This window comes from Geotrypetes seraphini, chromosome 6 (assembly GCF_902459505.1).
Source record: "Geotrypetes seraphini chromosome 6, aGeoSer1.1, whole genome shotgun sequence".
NCBI classification, from domain to species: Eukaryota; Metazoa; Chordata; class Amphibia; order Gymnophiona; family Dermophiidae; genus Geotrypetes; species Geotrypetes seraphini.
The window spans coordinates 45,547,181-45,568,924 of NC_047089.1; the positions used below are offsets into that span (position 1 = coordinate 45,547,181).

Below are 21,744 nucleotides of genomic sequence, written 5' to 3' on the forward strand. Positions count from 1 at the left end.
GTCAAGGCAAATGACTCTATGCACTGTCACCTCAGTAACAACCATACAAAAATAGACAAATACCCACCCCCCTCCCTTTTTACTAAACCACGATAGCAATTTTTAGCGCAGGGAGCTGTGCTGAATGCCCAGCACTGCTCTCGACGCTCATAGGCTCCCTACGCTAAAAACCTCTATTGCGGTTTAGTAAAAGGGGACCATATTGTAAAATATAGAGAGCAGATATAAATTCAGACACATTTTGATCACTAAATTTAAAATAAAATCATTTTTCCTACCTTGTCTGGTGATTTCATGAGTCTCTGGTTGCACTTTCTTCTTCTGACTGTGCATCCAATCTTTCTTCCCTTCTTTTAGCCTGTATGCTTCCTATCCTCCTGACCTCATTCCACCCCCCCCCCATTTTCTTCTTCTCTCCCTGCCCTCTCTTTCTTTCTCTCTTCATGCCCCCTTTCTTTTTTTCTGTTTCTCTTCTTTCCTTCTGTCTCCCTGCCTGACCTCTTTCTCCCTCCCTGCCCTCCCCCAAACCACTGCCACTGCTGCTGCCATCGGATAACAGGCCCCCAAAGCCGCCCGCCGCCGGCCAAGCTCTACCTGCTCCGGGCCCACCAGCATTCCTCTCCCCGACGTCAATTTTGCCGTCTGAGAGGAAGTTCCGCTGGCCAGAACTTCCTCTCCGACGGCAGAATTGACGTCGGGGAGAGGAAGGCTGATTGGCCCAAGATCGATCTATTGGGAGAAATGCTGCCGGGTCCTGCCTTTGAGGAAACAGAAAGTAGGCAGGACCTGGCAGCAAGAAGAGCAAATTGCAAGCTTCACTGACCTGTCTCCCGCTTTAGCCCGCAAACGGGGCTCTAACATGTGCGTGCCGGCTTCCCTTCTCTCCCCCTCCCCCCGGACATAACTTCTGGTTTCAGAGGGAAGCAAAGGGAAGCCGGTACAAGCACATGTTAGCCCCCGGAGCATAAGTTCTCCAAGCCGTTTTTTTTTTTTTTTTTTTAAATGTTGAGCAGTGGAGGCAGCAGCAGAATTCAGGAGCAGGCCAGTCAGGAGGGGAAAAAAGAGAAGGGAAGAAGGGAACCCGCTCTGCGATTGACTGGGGTCGACTGAGCGAGCGACCTGTCGATCGCGATCGACGTGTTGGGCACCCCTGCACTAGGCACTGGTTCAGATACCCTAGGCCCCTCCCAGTGCATCCCAGGATGACCTGGGAATGGGAGCCATTTTGAAGAGATGGGCCTGCTGGCAGGAGGGAGTGGACATCCTTCCTGCCGATCTTCTGAACAAGGTATGGGAAGTGGGTTGGGGGGCATGGCAGGTGGGTATGGGTGTGGGGGGCATGGATGGATGAGGCAGGAGGGAATGGGCATCCCTGCTGCTAATTTTCACAGGGGGGAGGTTGGATACTTGGGGGGTTCTGGGTGGCTGCTGAGACAGAAGAGAGTGGGCATCCCTCCTGCCGATATTCAAGGGGGTGAGGGTCAGGGGTGTGGGGGTGGGGTCTGGGTGGCCTGATTTTTTTGGGGGGCGTCATTGGGAGGGGGCTGTTGTTGGGGGGAACAGCATGACTTTTTTAAAATGGGGCTGGCTTTTCTAATGTGCTGGCACTTCCAGATTATCGAAGGCTGCTACAAACCATGGAAAAAAAAAAGATCACATTTTACCATTTTGTGCATTAATAGATGCAATACTTTATCACTAAACCTGTTAAAATTGGTTTAGTGACTATCGTTAAACACACAATGAGTTTTGTGCATATGACCCTGACCTCTGCAACCTCAGTGGTAAAGCTTAGGAGTAAAGTGTTGCAACTGCTATAGGAATGAAGCAGAGGAGCTAATTCTGCTATAAGCTGTATGGTTCTCAGCAGCGCTGTTAAAAACATATTCTGAAGGTCAATGCTAAGGTTAACAAAGTTTCCTTCCTTGGACCACAAGGAGATACTGACAAACCACTGGAAGAGATCCCAAAACAACTACCCAGGCACAACACCCAAAGACCCACTCAGTGTGTGAACCAGTTGAGTGGAGTGGACTAACTGGGGGGTGGAAATGGGCCCGGAATCTGCTCAGCAGAATTTCCCAGACCACCTCTTCCTCTCAATACATTGACACGCTCCCACCACCACCACCATTAGGAACACTTCACCAGGTAGGCCAGCAATGCTTCTAAACTTTATAAAATGAGTCAAAGGGAGACATACATCTAAGTCAACCTTTTTTGTCCTGGAATATTGGTACGTTATTACCCCGATCCTCAGCGGCACCACTTGGAACTCAAACCATTCTCATTGTTCCAAGCTTTACGTGTCAGATCGTCACTGGATCGTTTTACGTTATGACCTTATTCCTTTTTTTTAAATTTTTCTTTTTGAAACTATTCACATTTTTTCAAAATTATTATCATGAAGAATTTTTATCATGAAAACTTTTTTGTTACTTAGCTTAGTTCTGTGGTCTCTGGCAGGGGGTTAACACCGACATGTTTCGCATTCAAGCTTTATCAAGGAACCCCTATCGGACATAAAATAAATTATGTCTATCAGAATAGTAACAGGAATACTAAAAATAATTTACAATGTATAGATAGCAGTAAAGGACATCTAACTTCATAAGACCTAAATCTGCTAAACTTGTCTTACCTCCATATAAATACCGCCACACTCTGACCACTAATCAAGAGCAATGGCGGCGGCGTTTTTACAGGATATTTATAGAGCAAGACCCAAGAGCACTGTACCCACGTGATGACGTGGCCCACAGTGTCACGGGACTGCTTGCCGGTTTTAAAGCTATAGTGTACTCATGTAAAGAGACTAACAGCCACCCAGAGTTACAACTAGATTAATGTGCCCCATTCTAATTCTTCATTCAACCCTTTAGGAGATATTGTATTTAGTACATAAATCCATCTCTGTTCTTTATAATTAAGCCTTTCTTCACTAATTCCCCCTCCATCATAACCGGCTTCCAAGCTTTCAATTATTCGCCAGCGTATCTGTTCTATGCTGTGTTGTTTGTCTAGAAAATGTTCCACCATAGGGGCTTGTAAGTTCTTTGTCTTAACTCGTGACTTGTGTTCATTCAACCTGATATGCACGGGCCTAGATGTGCGGCCCACGTAAACCAGGTTGCACGGACAAATTATAACATAAATTACATTGGCTGACTGGCAGTTCGTGTCTTTGTTAGATTTTATTACTTTGTCAGTCTGAGGATCTTTCCAAGAGGCTCCTATGATTGTGGTAGAACACCATTGACAGTGTCCACATTGTATATGTGTGCCTTGTTCCTGTGTCTTGTAGTTACCCAGCTTTTGTTGTATCAGAACCTGCCCTATTGTTTTCCCTTTCTTAAAGGAGAACATAGGGATTTCAGGAAATATAGAATGAACTTGCAATATATGCCAATATTTTCTGATAAGAGATATTAGTTCTTTAGCTGCTATGGAATAGGGAAGAACACATATTAATTTATCTGTATCATCTTCCATTTGTTTTTCTGTCAACAGTAGATCTCGATTTGCATATTTCGCTCTTGTAAAGGCTTGTTTTATAGATTTTGACGGATAACCTCTAGCCTTAAACCGTCTGGTTAGCTCGGCTGCTGCTGTTTTGAAATCATTGTCATCAGAAGATATTCTGCGAGCCCTCAAAAATTGGCTCACTGGGAGGTTAAACTTCAAACGGAACGGATGGTGACTGGAAAAATGTAACAAGGAATTGCGGGCCACTGGCTTTCGAAAAAGTTGGGTGATTAATCGGTTTTCATCCTTCACTATGCGTATGTCCAAAAACTCAATTTGAGATCTGCTATAAGAAGGGGTAAACTGAAGATTAGGGTTTCTGGTGTTAATCCACTCAAAGAACTCCAAAAGGACTGTTTCCGGACCTACCCACAAAAAGAAAACATCATCCAAAAACCTCTTCCACAGGGTAATATATTGGAAAAATTTAGATGGATAAATTTCACGATCTTCAAATCGTCCCATGTACAGAGTTGCCACTGATGGGGCTAACGTAGCCCCCATCGCAACTCCTTGAATTTGCTGGCAGAATGGGTAATAGGGAAGAATTATTTTTTGTTTGAAGGGGTTTATTACCAGCAAATTCAAGGAGTTGCGATGGGGGCTACGTTAGCCCCATCAGTGGCAACTCTGTACATGGGACGATTTGAAGATCGTGAAATTTATCCATCTAAATTTTTCCAATATATTACCCTGTGGAAGAGGTTTTTGGATGATGTTTTCTTTTTGTGGGTAGGTCCGGAAACAGTCCTTTTGGAGTTCTTTGAGTGGATTAACACCAGAAACCCTAATCTTCAGTTTACCCCTTCTTATAGCAGATCTCAAATTGAGTTTTTGGACATACGCATAGTGAAGGATGAAAACCGATTAATCACCCAACTTTTTCGAAAGCCAGTGGCCCGCAATTCCTTGTTACATTTTTCCAGTCACCATCCGTTCCGTTTGAAGTTTAACCTCCCAGTGAGCCAATTTTTGAGGGCTCGCAGAATATCTTCTGATGACAATGATTTCAAAACAGCAGCAGCCGAGCTAACCAGACGGTTTAAGGCTAGAGGTTATCCGTCAAAATCTATAAAACAAGCCTTTACAAGAGCGAAATATGCAAATCGAGATCTACTGTTGACAGAAAAACAAATGGAAGATGATACAGATAAATTAATATGTGTTCTTCCCTATTCCATAGCAGCTAAAGAACTAATATCTCTTATCAGAAAATATTGGCATATATTGCAAGTTCATTCTATATTTCCTGAAATCCCTATGTTCTCCTTTAAGAAAGGGAAAACAATAGGGCAGGTTCTGATACAACAAAAGCTGGGTAACTACAAGACACAGGAACAAGGCACACATATACAATGTGGACACTGTCAATGGTGTTCTACCACAATCATAGGAGCCTCTTGGAAAGATCCTCAGACTGACAAAGTAATAAAATCTAACAAAGACACGAACTGCCAGTCAGCCAATGTAATTTATGTTATAATTTGTCCGTGCAACCTGGTTTACGTGGGCCGCACATCTAGGCCCGTGCATATCAGGTTGAATGAACACAAGTCACGAGTTAAGACAAAGAACTTACAAGCCCCTATGGTGGAACATTTTCTAGACAAACAACACAGCATAGAACAGATACGCTGGCGAATAATTGAAAGCTTGGAAGCCGGTTATGATGGAGGGGGAATTAGTGAAGAAAGGCTTAATTATAAAGAACAGAGATGGATTTATGTACTAAATACAATATCTCCTAAAGGGTTGAATGAAGAATTAGAATGGGGCACATTAATCTAGTTGTAACTCTGGGTGGCTGTTAGTCTCTTTACATGAGTACACTATAGCTTTAAAACCGGCAAGCAGTCCCGTGACGCTGTGGGCCACGTCATCACGTGGGTACAGTGCTCTTGGGTCTTGCTCTATAAATATCCTGTAAAAACGCCGCCGCCATTGCTCTTGATTAGTGGTCAGAGTGTGGCGGTATTTATATGGAGGTAAGACAAGTTTAGCAGATTTAGGTCTTATGAAGTTAGATGTCCTTTACTGCTATCTATACATTGTAAATTATTTTTAGTATTCCTGTTACTATTCTGATAGACATAATTTATTTTATGTCCGATAGGGGTTCCTTGATAAAGCTTGAATGCGAAACATGTCGGTGTTAACCCCCTGCCAGAGACCACAGAACTAAGCTAAGTAACAAAAAAGTTTTCATGATAAAAATTCTTCATGATAATAATTTTGAAAAAATGTGAATAGTTTCAAAAAGAAAAATTTAAAAAAAAGGAATAAGGTCATAACGTAAAACGATCCAGTGACGATCTGACACGTAAAGCTTGGAACAATGAGAATGGTTTGAGTTCCAAGTGGTGCCGCTGAGGATCGGGGTAATAACGTACCAATATTCCAGGACAAAAAAGGTTGACTTAGATGTATGTCTCCCTTTGACTCATTATATAGATTAGTTGAGTCTTGGGATAAAATAAAACTGTGCTACTACATATCTAAACTTTATAAAACACATTATTATATTTTCTTATAAAGCACATATTTTAACTGAACTCTCTGACATCCTCAGCCTTGCCATTCACAAAAATAGAAGGAAGAAAAGTTCCCGTTTCCTGCTGTCTCATGTCCCCGGCCTATACAATATTTTTCTTCTGCAGACCCTTCAAAAGTCTGACCAAATCCTCGTTTCACTTGCATTATAAAGTACTGAGGATGCCATCTCTCCACAATCCCAGGTCCTAAAGTCTAAGACAGTAGCGCAAACTAGTGCTGCCCGATTCAGGAAAAAAAAATAAAAAATTTCGATTCAATTCAGCCTAATGAATTGGTTTCTCGATTCAATTTTCCTGCCCAATTGGGTGTTTTTTTCAAACATCCCTGGTGGGTTTATTTTATAGCTTTTTCACCCCCCTTTGGCTTCTCATAATCACACTGGCGCTGTGGTGTAAATAAAATAAAGAAACAAAAAGGACTTTTCCTCTCTGTTAAATCCTAGCTCACGTTTGCGGTCTAACACCAGCTCAGGCAGGATACACATTTCAAATCTGACATATTGTAATCACAAAACAGAAAATAAAATTAGTTTTTCTACCTTTTGTTATCTGGTTATTTTTCAAATCTTGTTGGTCCAAGGCTCTGGTTGTCTTCTGATAACTTGCTTGCCAGGGTCTCCTTTCTTCTTTCTCCGTGCTAACCATCCATCTGCCATCTCTGTCCTCCCCTTCCATTTCCCTTCCCTCCCCCAGATGTCTGGCATCTATCCTTTTTTCGTCTCCCTCCACAGATCCATCTTTTCTTAACTACCCTTTCATCCAGCATCTCTCCCTCCTTCCCCACCACCCCAGGGTCCACCATCTCTCCCTTTCTTTTCCCAACTACCCTCTTATCCAGTATCTCTATCCCCCCTCCACACCATCCCTTGTGTCCAACCTCTCTCCCTTTCTGTTCCTTCCCTCCCTAAAAACCATGGTCCATCATCTCTCTCCCTCTCCTCTATTTTCAGACTCATTATTTCTTCCCACCCAAAGTCCAGCATATGCGCGTCTCTTTGAACCCCCCTTCCCTCCGTGTACTTCTACACCAAGGCCCCCCCTCCATGAAGGCCTGTCCCCCCTTAAAGGTCTGCATCCCACCCCTGAAGGCCTGTCCCCCTCCGAAGGCCTGCACTCCCCCGAAAGCCTGTCCCCCCCTTGAAGGCCTGCCTGCCTGTCCCCCCCCCTTTGAAGGCCTGCCTGCCTGTTCTCCCCCCTTGAAGGCCGGCCTGCCTGCCTGTCCCCCCCTTGAAGGCCTGCCTGCCTGTTCCCCCCCCTTGAAGGCCTGACTGCCTGTCCCCCTGGCCTGCCTGCCTGTCCCCCCCCCCCCCTTGAAGGCCTGCTTGCGTGTCCCCCCCTTAAAGGCCTGCCTGCCTGCCTGTCCCACTGGTCGGCCTGCCTGCCCCCCGCCTCTTGAAGGCTGGCCTGCCTGTCCCCCTGGCCTGGCCTGCCTGCCCCTTCCCCCCTCCCCTGAAGGCCTGCCTGCCCGCCCGACCCCGAAGGACCGCTCACCCCCCTGACCTCCCCGCACCACCTACGTCAGAGGTGGGGGCAGGACTGCGGTGGAGGAAGCAGCGCCGAAGCAACGCAGGGATCGCTGGCATCGCAATCCCGCTGCGGGCTGCTTCTCTGCCTCAAACGGTTGGGGGGGGGGGGCTGGGGGGAAAATCTGGACGGGGGGGCGGAACTGGACGCCAAGGCCAGGAGCACCCCCTCAGGGCTTGCACCTGGGGTGGACCGCCCCCTATTGGTACGCCACTTCCATTATATGCAAATCTCTCTCATGCATATTCATTAGGGATAACTTGAAAACCCGACTGACTGGTGGTCCCCTAGGACAGGGTTGAGAACCACTGTCTTAAAAGGAGGTTTGAAAATAGGATGAACTAGTCTAAAAGACTATATTGCCCAACACCAGCTGATAGTTTAAGAATATTAGGACTTCAAATAAATAGTACTGGGAAATGGAAATCAAACAGATAATTAGGATAAATTAGGAAGGATGAGATAAACACAGAACCATTTCTTATTAATTTCTCAGATCAAGTTGACAATGGGAATGAGAATAAGATTTATAGAACAATAATATACATATTTGGAAATGATTTCAATGAAGACTAATTTTAAATATAAACAGAGTAATTTCCTAAATTCTCTCAGCGAATGTTCCTCTTTGAGAGATCTTATTCTTGAGAAAACAATATAAAAATAATTCCCTATGTCTTTCAAGTAAAAGATGCTACAAATTAAAGTTAAAATACTAACCACTCTAATTCACTATCCCCCCCTTTTACTAAGCTGCAGTAGAGGTCTACCACGGCCTAGAGAGCTAAATGCTCTGATGCTCATAGAATTCCTATGAGCAACGGAGTATTTAGTGCCCTGGGATACGGTAGAAACTTCTAACCTGAATTAAATAATAAAAAAATAATAATAAATTTATTTTTTTATATCGCCATACCCGAGAGTTCTAAGCGGTTCACAACAATTGAATAAGATACAAACAGTACAACTTATTTAAAAAGACAGCAATTGAAGGCATTTAGTTGAAGAAACACATAAAATATAAAGTACATGCAGTATAAAAGAATGCAGAGAATTTTACAAAACAAGATAAAAATGTAAAAAGTATTAAGACCCTAGCCTATTGAATAATTGAGTTATCTGTTTTCTAAAATCCAGGTAAGAAGAGGCTTCTAACATAAACCAGGCAAGTCAAATATTTAATTTAGCTGCCTGAAAGGCAAAGATTCTTTCATAAACCTTTTATACTGGCAAAATTTTACTGAGGGATAGGCGAACAGATGTAATCTTCGAGAACTCTTGTATGTATAACTCGGACTAAAATAAGAGTTTAGGTAACTCGGAAGCATACCGAATGTTATTTTATAACAGAAATATGAGAACTTGAACAGAAAAAGAGGGCCTATATTAAGACTGACTTACCTGTCCAAACATATCTGGTGCAATAGGAATGGTGGACCACATTAAAGAGTAAACTCCAAAAAATAGTAACCATAGCAGCATGCTTCCCCATACGGCAAGATGACTAAACTGTGAAGGAAGAACAATAAAAAATATAAACTTTGCTTTGTACTTAGAGCAGATTATCTTACTGGAAAAATCAACTTCTTGGTCAAGGACTGATTTAACTATCAACATTTAGGGGCCCTTTTACTAAAGAGAGATAAGCCATAATGTTAATTCAGGGCCGGATTCTGTATAGGAAGCCCAGTCTCAGCAGCCGTTTAAGCGGCTTTTGAGAATCGCATATAGGTGTCCTATATAGAATCGCATCTGTCCTAATGGACAGACATCTAACTCCACCTAACCACGCCAATTCATGTCACAGACGCTGGTTAAAGAAACGTGTTGCTGCTGAGCTGATCGCGGCAAGGGAATCTCCCTGCCACGATCAGCTCAGTGGCCGTGGCAGGAAACCCCTCGGCCATGAAGTCGGCCGGAAGGAGAGATGCCCAGTTTCTCCTGCATGAACCCCTGACGCCTCCCCCCCAATGTCCACAGCAGGAGGAGTGCCCAATTCCTCCTGCTGCCATCCCCTGAAGAACACTGGCAGGAGGGATGCCCATTCCCTCCTGCCAGAAACCCCATACCCCGAAGATCACCGGCAGGAGTGATGCCCACTCCCTCCTGCCGGAACCCCCTGAAAACTTGCCCCCACTCGGACACCACACAAGCCCACCCAGATCCCCCATTACCTTTTTCTTGTAGGCCAGCTGGAGGAATATTTACTCCCTCCTGCCAGTAGGCCCACCTCCACAGAATGGCGGGTCTTCCACTTCCCGGTGTATTCTGGGATGCACCGGGGAGGGGCCTAAGGCGCTGATTGGCCCAGGCACCTATGGGATCTGGTCAATCGAAGTTGCATCCCAGAATGCACTGGGGGAGAGGCCTAAGATTCTGGCTGGCCCAGGTGCCTAAGGCCTTAGGCCCCTCCCGGTGCAACCAAGTTTAACCAGAAATTACATTGGGAGGAGGGATTCAGCCAGAAGGCCCCGGAGCAGCTCTGTGTGCAGTGTTGGCTGCCTTTGTTCATGAAGCTTCTGAGATGCTGGCAGGCCCACCCCAGGAGGCACAAAGGGGCCAACCCAGGGGAGTCACAGGGGTTTTTTTTTGCCAGTTTTGACCCACAATCTGGAGTGAGGGAGGCGAGCTGTTGGACCTCTGATAGGGAGGGAGGGGGGCTGCTGGACTCACAAGGGGGGGCTGTTGGATCCACAATTGCGAGGGGGGCTGCTGGCAAGGAGCATGAAAAGGGAGGGGTGGGAAGGGAGACTGTGACGAATGGCCAATTTTTTCCCACCATTCCTGTGGGTTGAAACAGTCCCTGTGTCATTCTCTAGTCTTACATGCTTACTAACATAAGGAAAGATTAGGTTCTTACCTCATTAATCTTCTTTCTAGTAGACATACACTCTATTCCTGAACAATTGGATAGTCAACCTCTTCTCGCGAGAACTCTTGTAAGGAGCTTCATTTGCATTCTTTTTGCTCCTTCTCCCTTACCTCTTGGCTGTCCTTCAACTCCTCAGTTCATAGCAAAGCAGACAGTCAGCCCTGGATAAGAAACAGAAGAGGGAGAGGTACATGGACTCTCCCTGAGAAAGTCTGTTCTGCTCATATCAAACATATCGTCAAACATATAACAGATAACCAAATTTAAACATTTGCAATACATAAAGTAACCAACTTGAGTGCAACCTGCACTAAGAGTGAGAGATATGTATAGATACTTCAACGCAATAGTCGCTGCCTCTATTCTTGTCAAGGCTGGACCAAAGAAACAAGATGTCCGAATTCACATCCGGCAGGGCAGGTTTCAAGAATAGAGTGTATGTCTACTAGAAGATTAATGAGGCAAGAAACTAATCTTTCCTTCTAATACGACAGACACTCTATTCCTAAACACTTGGGACATAAGAGCAGCCCCTGTAGCTTAGGGTGGGACAAATGAGCCTACCACTAGAAGATCCAAATGCATAGGCCACCACATCTACTCTGTAAAACTTTGTGATTGTATGCAGAGAAGACCAAGTGGCAGCTCTAAAGATCTTTTCTGGGAAAACGGCAATGGATTCCGCCCATGAAGAAGTAACATCTCTCGTGGAATACGCCTTCAGATTTAGGCGGACGCTTTCCACTTCTGATATAGGTGGGAAAATGGCCATATGGCTCCATCTTGAAATAGTTGCTTTTGATGCTGGCTGACCTTACAGGCTGCTCCAGCCAGCACAAACAGATGATCTGACAATTGAAATTCATTTACAATTTCTAGACACAGCAGTATGAGTCTGCTGACATCCAATGATTTTAACACCTGATCATGTTTTCTTGAACCAGAAGGTGTGAAGGCAGCAAGTGTACTTCCTGGTTGATGCGGAACTGGAAATCACTTTTGGCAAAAATGATGGGACTATGCACAAGGTCACGCTTGAATCCGTAATCCTAAGAAAAGGATCTCTGCAGGACAAAACCTGAAGTTCCAACTCTCTCCGGGTGGAGGTGACTACCACCAAACACACCCTTGATGGTAAGGTCCGTCAAAGAAGCTTGGTCCAGATTAAGATTCCACGTCAGAAAAGGCTGTCATGATGGAGGGCGGAGCCATAAAGCACCATTCAAAAATCTGGATACATCAGTATGTGCAGCAAGAGTGCTCTTATTGATCCTGGGTCCAACACAGGAGAGCCCAGCTATCTGAACTCTCAGGGAGCCAACGGTTAGGTCTTTTTCTAGACCTTCCTGGATCAAGACGAATATCACCAAGATTGGAGCCAAACACACCAAGTTTGAAAACACTTCCAGGTCTTCGTGTACACTGATACAGTTGACTTTTTCCTATACCTCAGAATGGTGGAGACAACTCCATCCAACTAGCATTTGTGCATTAGCACAGCGTGCTCAAGAGACATGCCATAAGACCAAAGTATACTGGATCCTGAAGGGCAACTGGGTCTTGTGTGAGTAGCTGGGAATGACAGGGAAGTTTAAGACTTTGATCTTTTTGCAGTCAGACCAGGCGTTTTGGCCAGTCTGGTGCCACTAGAATCAACCTTCCCTGGTGAGCCATAATTCTGCACAGAAGTCAGCCTATCATGGGCCATGGAGGGGAGGCATATAGATGACCTGCCTTTGGCCAGGGTTGAACCAGGGCATCCAGACTTTCACTTCCCGACTTCAGTCTTCGACTGAAGAATCGATCTGTATTTTTGTTCGCAACCAATGCCATCAGGTCAAATGTTGGTTGCCTCCACTGATTCACTATGCAGGTGAAGGCTTCCTGGGACAAGGACCATTCCCCGGGATCCAGGGTCTTCCAGCTGAGGAAATCCGCTTGCACATTGCCCGCTCCTGCCAAATGCATTGCCGAGAATGCCAGAAGATAGGCCTCCATCCATCAAAATAGCATTTGGGCTTCCAAGTGTAGAGAAGTGCTTTTGATGTCCCCTTGGAAAACGACATAGGCCACCGCCATTGTGTTGTCTGAGAAAAGTTGAACCACTTTGCTCTGTATGGCGCTCCCTAACTCCTGGAACACCACGCAGATGGCCCAAAGTTCCAAAAGGTAGATTGACCACTTTCACTGTGAAAGGGACCAGCATCCCTGAACTAGTCATCCCTTGCAATATGCTCCTCAGCCATAAAGGCTGGTGTCAGTCATTAAAATCACCCATGAAGAGATGCAGAGGGGAACCCCTCTGGTGAGAGAGAGAAGATTCAACCACCAGATCAGACTGCGATGGGCTTTGCTATCCAAGGAAGCTGCTGGTGAAGTGGATCCCTCTGTGGGCACCATTGGGAAAGGAGCATCTCTAGGAGTGGACACAAATGTACCCTTGCCCAGGGGTCTATGTCCCATGATTGCAACCACTGACTCCAGAACCTGCAAGTACTGCCAGGCCGTCGAAACTGGCATGCTCGGAAACTCCCATATCTGATTCAAAAGCTTTTTTCTGTGAACTCTCAAGTATTCCAAGCTCTGCGTTGGTTCTAGGTGGCTCTTCTGGAAGTTGACCACACAGTCGAGCTTCTGCAGCAATTGCATCACTCGGTGAACCGCTAGTTTGTCCTCAGCTTTGAACTAGGCTCTGATTAGCCAATCATTCAGGTATGGATGGACATGTATGTCTGTCCTGTGTAGGTGAGCTGAAACTACCACCATCACCTTGGTGAAGGTTCATGGTGTTGTGGCCAGCCCAAAGGGCAATGCTGCAAACTGGAAGTGATGCTCCAATATATGGAACCGCAAATACTTCCTGTGGTCCAGAAAAATAGGAATGTGCAGATAGGCCTCTGTCAAATCCAGGAAGGCAAGAAATTTTCCTGGCATCACTGATGCAATCACCGACCTCACCGTCTCCATTCGGAAACGTGGAATCTTGAAGGCCGCATTCACCACTTAAAGGCAAAAATGGAGTAAGTTGACATTTTGCTCAGAATTCTGAACATGTCATATAGAGCACTAGAGCATCAGCCACATAATCCACCCCAATCACTAAAAACTGGAGGGTTCAATGTAGCCTTTGTTAATCATATAAACTCAAACATCATATTAATAAATTCAGGAGGAAACCCCTGCCCCTGATGTCTAGACAGCCCATGTGAACACTGTCCTACTTGGAGTTTTCCAGCCACACTGTGGCTGTGTTTTGCTGGGGGACTCACTCTCTCGCTCCCCGAGTCAATTTTGGTACTAACACCCCTGAGGGACCAGAGGGGGCTAAGCCAGCGACTCCTGCTCCCCCTCATGTGCTGTGTGGCATGTGAAACACAGATGCTTCTTGGATGGCCATCCACCACATATAGGGCATGAATCCAAAGTATCCTGACCTGACAAGTCCATCCCACCTGTTTTAACGCAAATCATGGTGCTTCAAGGCAGATAGAGACTTTTCATTTCAAATCAGGAAATCCAAGATGACTACCAAAAACAGCCCGGGGGAGCTACACTGAAAAATAAAATATTGTGATTTGGGAATTTTAGAGTTGGGGGACGTATCTCCAACCCTTGAACTCCCCCCAATAGATTTTAAGAAACTCCCTGATTTAGTTTGTCAGGCTATCAGTCTGTTACTCACTGGGCCATGCTGTATGTTGGGAGATTCAAGAATGAAAGCTGCAAACAGCTTACAGGGAGAACCTCTGCCTCAACAAGCCTTGGAATCTGGACTGCTTGTGTCTTCTGACTGCCTCTCGAGCCCAACAAACCAGCCGAAGACCTCAACCCCCACCAGATCAAGCGCACACAAACAGGGGAGGAACGCAGTCAGCCCCAATCCTGGAAAAAGCCACCATGCTTTCAAGCCTACTGCAGACAAACCTGGACGAGCTTTGCTTCCAAGGGAATGGTCCCTGAGCCCCCAAACTGTTAGTGCAATCTGTCCAAGTGGGTGAACTGCAAAGCATTCTGTCCCTTGGAAGCAGACCCTTGACCTCAGAGTCTACACTCTCCCGCAGCCAGAGCTGTCCCACAAAGTGGATCCTCTGCAGGACTAACTTGGAAGAGTGGGGTTGTTTGACATGACTAATTTTTGAACACTAGTTGGTTATGTTTTGGTGTCCAAAGCTGAGCAAATTAAATCTATCCAGTGTAGGTTTAGTTGAATACCTGCTAAACTTACTTGGCAAATATTTTCTCCAGTTAGACACCCTAACATCCAAATCCTTATTTTTCCCAGCATTCATTTTTCTTCCAGATTTAATGTATTCCCTCCTTCTACATCTCTAGCTGTTGTCCATTTCAAACTTGCTATTTTGAGGAAACATAGCTAACAGAACTTTTTTGTCACTTGAATAAACACAAACTCTGGGCCTGTTTTGTTGGTTATTACCAAAGTGCCAGTGGGGCCACTTACTTTATTCATATATTCAATGGTGTTACATGTTTAAGTAATGCTGCTGAATATATGCAGAAATGATAACTATGCAATAAGTTGAGCCTGCTATTTTGCAGATAACTATTGAAGAGTGGCTGTATGTCACCACTTTTTGGAAATCTCTTTTGTCTGCTCCCAGCCCGTCCCTTGTTCTGCCTCTTATATATAGCTAAATGCTAGCATATATAATTATATGCAGCACTTAGCCAGGGCTGGCACATTCATTAGGTGATCAAGGTGGTCACCTAAAGTGCTGGGATTTTTGAGATGGCAAAAAGTATAGGGCAGATAATTTAAAACCCTTCTATCCTGCTTTCTGTCCTCTCAGAAGCCCTATTCAAGCTCTTACTCTGGTGGCTCAGCTCTCATGGTAGCATAAGGGAAGGCACACAATTGTGTTGTTTCTTCTCCTGTGCAGATTCAATCTTGCTGTATAATCCTTGGGATCTCAATCTCATGATTTATACTATAACATTTGCCCCACATGGCAAAGAAAGCAAAGTTGCTTACCTGTAACAGGTGTTCTCCGTAGACAGCATGGGAATGTAGCAACACTTGTTGGTGAAGTCCTCTGACTGAGCCTATATGCTGGTGCTCTCTCACAGTTAGGTAAGCTTTGAGCTTACTGGGCATGTGCAGGAGTCCCTACACCTATAGCCCCTCCCCTTAGCCTGTTAGTTTTGTCTCTAGCAATGAAAGAAATTGAGACGAGGGGATGAAGGGCAGGCAAGTGTGGCTGAATTCCCCTGCTGTCTACGTAGAACACCTGTTACAGGTAAGCAACTTTGCTTTCTCCAGAGACAAGCAGGGGATATGCAGGCAGACTTGTTGCCAAGTCCCAAGCTTAACGAAGGATAAGGATGGTGGTAAAAATAGTCACAGTGCAAATACATTTTGTAAGACTGATTGACCAAAACAAACATCTTGTGTTAAATTCTGATCTAGGCAATAGTGCCTTGTAAAAGTATGCACTGACGACCTAGTTGCAACCTTGCAAATATCTTGAATGGGGATGGATTTCAAATTCATTATTGAAGAAGTTGTAGCTTGTACTTTATGCGCGCCAATGAAACCAGACAGTTGTAGGTTTGTTCTTGAGTAGCAAAAATTGATGCATTGTTCTATCCAAGAGGAAAGAGCTCTTTTTGATGCTGATTTTCCTCTGGTAGTTGGATTGTAGGAAATGAATAGTTGGTCTAGTGTGTGGAGAGATTGCTCCACTGTAGAGGAATGAGGAGGAGAAAAAAACGTTGGTAAAGTTATAGTATGGTTTAGATGAAAATCCATGACAACTTTAGGAAGGAATTTTGGATGAGCTCATAGTTGTAGTCTGCTAGGGAAAAATTGGAGATAAGGATAATATGTGACTAGTGCTTGAAGTTCACTAACTCTTCTGGCTGAAGTTAAAGCTGTGAGAAAGTCTGTTTTTCCATGTAAGCAGATCACAAAGGCTCAAAAGCAGCTTGCATTAATTGATCCAATACCAAATTCAGGACTGACGCTGGAGAAGGGTCTCGAAGTGGAGGTCGAAGATAAATTAGACCTCTCATGAAACGAGAAATGAGAGGATATGTGAGATAGGCTTACTGTCTACAACAGTATGGTAGGCCGAGATAGCTGCTAGATGAAATCTGACAGAGTTTGAGGCCAGAATTTGATAAATGTAGAAGGTATGATAAGATATAATCAACTGAACAATGAAAAGGATCCTGTTGCTGTTCATGTGCCCAGATGGAAAATCCATATAGATTGATAGGACTTTCTAGTAGATGGGCACCTTGCTGCAAGAAGGTCTGTCTTCACTGGTTGAGAAAGTGGAAGATGAGTTAGGAGCGAGCTTTAAATTTCCAGGCCGTCAGACTGAGAATGCGGAGATTGGGATGTAGTAATTGACCATTCTGCTGAGAAAGAAGAGAGGGCTGATATCCCAAAGATATCTCTTCCTGACTCTCCTTCACACATCCCTGATGACTCCACTCACTTGTCATTTAGCACTTGTTCAAACTTTAAACTGCCTTCACTAGCAAATCTCCTTTCAATCCTACAATCCTTAAATACTCCCAACAATCTCATGGAGAGTATCCCCCCGTCGCTCCTTAAAAAATTATTTTCCTTTTTTGGCCCAGTCATCCGGGAAATGGTATCCAAGTCTCTCTCTGACAGCCTTGTCCCTACAGCATGGAAAACAGCTCTTGTTATTCCAAAATTGAAAAATCACAACTTAGATCCCTCTTTACCAGCAAATTTTCACCCTATCGCTAACCTCCCTTTGATTTCTAAACTAACTGAAAAAATCATTCATAATCAACTTACCGAATTCATCGATAATACCCATGCTTTACATCCATGTCAAACTGGCTTTCGTTCTTCACATTCAACTGAACTGTCACTATTAGGTCTAGTTTCACCTATACATTATTATCATGATCATCATAAATCTGTCCTCCTTGTCTCCCTTGACCTATCTGCAGCCTTTGACACCATTGACCATTCTCTCCTCATCAACCGACTTAAAGACTGCGGTATCACAGGCCAGGCTCTTTCATGGTTTGTTTCATACTTTAACGAACACTGTTTTAAAGTTCATGTAAAGAACGAAATTTCTTCTTCCATTTCACAAACTTATGGTGTCCCGCAAGGCTCCATTCTATCTCCACTGCTATTCAATATCTTTCTATCCCCTCTTCTTACCCTGGCACAGTCTATTGGATTCACGATCTTTGCCTATGCAGATGACATACAACTACTTCACCCTATTAACACCTCAAACATCTCAGAAATAAACGTTATTAACAATAAACTGGATGCAATAAATGACTGGCTTTACACAAATAAACTCTCCCTCAATATCGACAAATCCTGTGGTCTCCTACTCCTAATCAACAACAGTGAGACTCTATCTGGTAAGATTTTTATCAAATCCATTCCCATAAAAATGGAATCAAAAATAAAATTACTAGGAGTTACTATCGACAAAGATCTCACTTTCCATGATCACATCAGCTCGGTTGCAAAAATTTGTTTTTTTAAACTTCGCCTTATTCGTTCTCTAACTTCGATTCTAGAGACAGATGCAATCAAAATTCTAATTCATTCTTTAGTTATTTCTCACCTTGATTATTGTAACTCTTTTTATAACGGACTCCCCCAAAAAGAAATCCGACGCTTACAATTAATTCAAAACACAGCAATAAAACTCATCTATAAAACTGGCAAATTTGACCATGTTACCCCTCTTTTGAAGGAAGCACACTGGCTCCCTATTACACACCGTATCACTTATAAAACCATTCTGCTCACATTTAAAATCAGACTTTCTCACCTGCCTTTATATCTCGATAAGCTCCTCATCCCACAACGCTCAATACGTCTACTGAGGTCAGCAGATCAGAAACTCTTGTTAATTCCTTCCATAAAAGATTTCTTTTACACTAGGAAAATAAACTTCACAGTAGTAGCTCCAACTTTGTGGAATGCTCTGCCACAGCTACTCCGATCCGAACATCAACTTGATAAATTTAAGATAAGCCTGAAGACCTTCTTATTTAGCGACGCCTTTTCCTGTGTTTAGATTTTCCTTTTTTTTTTTCCTTTTCATTCTTCATTTTTTTCTTCTTTTCTTATTCAGCCAACCGCTTTTATAAAGTGATCCCGCCCCATATGTTTTACACTCTTCCCTCTCTCTCCTTTCTTCTTCTAACATGTAACTCTCCCCCCAATCCTACCTACTTTCCCTCGCCTTCAAGTCTGTCTAGTTAATGTCCTTGGTGTGCACTTTTATTATTTTTTAATTATTTATCTTTTTTAAAAATTTTTATTGTAAACCGGCCAGATACTTGTTGATGGTCGGTATATTAAAAGTCAATAAACTTGAAACTTGAATTGGAGGAGCGTTCAGATAGTCCAGGAGGAGTGGATACCAGATTTGTCTGAGCCAATGAGGAGCAATGAGTATGATGTGAGCATTGACTCTGGTCACTTTCTGAAGAACCTTGGAAATGAGAGGAAATGGTGGGAATTCATAAAGCAGGTTGTCCTTCCAATAAATGGAGAAACCATCCCTTGCTATGGCTTGAGGAGAACAAAATATAGTGCATTTGGCATTCTCTGTAGAAGCAAAGAGATCCACTGTGGGAGTTTCCCAGTGTAGGAATATTTGTTGTAGGATGGAAGGATCGAGAGGGTTCACTCGTGTAGATCGAGTTTCCTGCTTAGAGAGTCTGCAAGGACATTGTGTTCTCCCGGAACATATACCGTCTGTAGATGGACCTGGAGAGTCCACAGGTGATATGCTTCTGCAAAGAGGAAAAGATCCCGAACCTCCCTGTTTGTTGATGTAGAACATTGTTACTTGATTGTCCGTTTGAATAAGAATGTGTTTGTTTTGAATCCAAGGCCGGAAGGCTTGACGAGAATAATAGACTGTACATAGTTCTAAGTGGTTGATGTGTATGGATTGTTTGTTGATTGACCATTGACCTTCCCTCCGTGATTGGTTGAGATGTGCTCCCCAATCCTGAGTTACATTTTTATTACAAACTGCTTAGATTAACTTTGGTTTTATTATTAGCGGTATATCAAATAAATTGAAAATTGAAACTTGAGTTGAAGCATCCGTAGTTATAGTAAGAGGAGGAGGCTGAGGATGGAAAGGACAACCCTCCTATAGGAAAAGAGAATGAATCCACCATAGGAGGGATCCTTGAATCTTTGCAGGAAGAGGAATCAACTTGGTGAGGGAGTAGTATTGTTGATTCAATTGCAATCTGAGATGCCACTGCAAGGATCTCATGTGCATTCTTACATGTGGTACTAGAGAAATCGAAGTTGCCTTATGACCTAGGAGACACAGAATGGTGCGAGCTGGTACAGCAGATAATTTTCTGGTCTGCCAGAGTAAGGATGATCTGATACCTGTCTCAGGAAGATAGGCCTTTGCAACATCTGTGTCTAAATGAGCTCCGATGAACGTGAGAGAACGTGTTGGAGTAAGGTTGAACTTTTGAAAGTTGATAAGGAACCCCAGAGATTGAAAGGTGAAAACTGTGGCTTGGATGGTGAGTAACAGTTGATTTCTGGAATGTGCTACTAGAAGCCCCATTCATATATTCACATAAGATGAGATAAGTTCTTTATTAATTCTAAGTTATATATTTATTTATATTTAAACAGTATTTAAAGGCCGATGAAGAGGCTGGCTACTTGTTGACTGGAGTATTACATGAAAAATGACACTCAAGTGTAGTCGCTGAGGCCAAATAATAGATTCTGTAAGTCTGGAATGATTTCATTATGAATGAAAAAAATGAGCATGAAATTTCTGTAAGCAACAAGTGATATTATGAACCTGAAGATATCATGGAGTGTGGCATTAATTGAGTTTTCTTATATTAAAACAAAATATAAAACATTATAAAGCAGTACAATCAAACACAAAGCATATAAATGGGGTCCTCAACAATATTAATCGCAAATAATCTCTCTATCCCCACTCTATCACTCCCTCTATCAGCCATACTTCATTATGCAAAAGAGATGGCATTTTAACAGTTTTATAAAAATTCATCAAATCCCCTTGTTGGATTAGACCAAACCAGTAGGTTGCAAAAGGAGCCAGAGCTGGGAGCCCAGGATGGACCACAAGATTAAAGGTTTGTCTAGCATGTCAAATATCCTTGCACTGTATAATTGTTGCAGATTGAAAAAATAATGCTGCTTATACGCTGCCACTGACTGTATAAGCATCTCTGAATATTGTATCTATCATGTTAAAAATATGAAACAGAAAAGAACTTACTCTTGTCCATGAAGTAGTTTCTAGACCAGCTTTCAAACAAACTGTAACTACAACATACTGTGAAATAAAAGACATGAGACAGCTATGTTAACATCTGTGTGAACAGATTACATCAGTACTACTTGCACCCTACAAAATTTCTAGTCTACAATAATTCAGGTACAAATGCAGTTAGACTTACAGTATAAACAATATTTCCGACAAATAGGTAGTCTGGAACCTGGCCATCCGTAAACACTGCATCTGAAAATAAGACAAGGCTTATAGACAAATATGTCATACTGTATGTAGCTCAACACACCAATGTCTAACAGCAATTTTGTTTGCCATTGTTATGTTACCTAAGTTTTACAACAGCCTTTCTGCTGAACCAGCCCAATCTTTTCTATCCAGTATTCATCATGTAAATCCTTTTTATAACTAAGAAAATAATTTTATAATAAATGCCTAAATGCTTGACAGATAGGCACAAAAGTTATATTAATTAAAAAAAAAGTATTTGCATACTTGCCCTTTTAAAACTACCTCATGGGAAGTACACACTGAGATTTATATCTGCTCTTATTTATTTTACACATATATATACATATTTTAGTTCAATCAATTTTTATTAGTTTTAAATGATGTGAAGATTAGGTTCTTACTTCCCCTAACTGTGAGCTGTGCAGAAGGAATCATACACATTTTCTTCAGCTATGCCTCCTTTCTCAGTGGGCTGTACTGTCTCTCTTCAGTTTGTACCAAAGCAGTAAATAACCACCACAATAGGAAACCTAAGAAGGAGGGGTATGGGGAACTTCCCTAACAGGGCACTTCTATTCTGCTCTGTAACATGTATAATGAACAATGTTAATCAAAACATATCATATAAAACAAAGTGGAACAACCAAGCCACCTATCTGAGTGCAACTAGCACTAACATTTATGGAGTTTGTATATTCTCAATTGCATTTGTAACAATAATATGCATTGTACTCATAATACCTAACTGGCA

General features: G+C 43.2%; 1 protein-coding gene across 1 annotated transcript in view; it reads right to left on the reverse strand.

Moving 5' to 3' along the window:
* The window catches only part of ATP8A2 (ATPase phospholipid transporting 8A2), a 457,609-nt gene that overhangs the window by 95,308 nt on the left and 340,557 nt on the right, over window positions 1-21,744 (reverse strand). The window contains exons 24-26 of the mRNA XM_033950263.1: window positions 20,932-20,993; window positions 20,751-20,807; window positions 9,003-9,110 (exon numbers count right to left, since the gene is read on the reverse strand). Coding sequence (XP_033806154.1) covers window positions 9,003-9,110; window positions 20,751-20,807; window positions 20,932-20,993 — 227 coding nt within the window. The remainder of the gene's footprint in view (window positions 1-9,002; window positions 9,111-20,750; window positions 20,808-20,931; window positions 20,994-21,744) is intronic.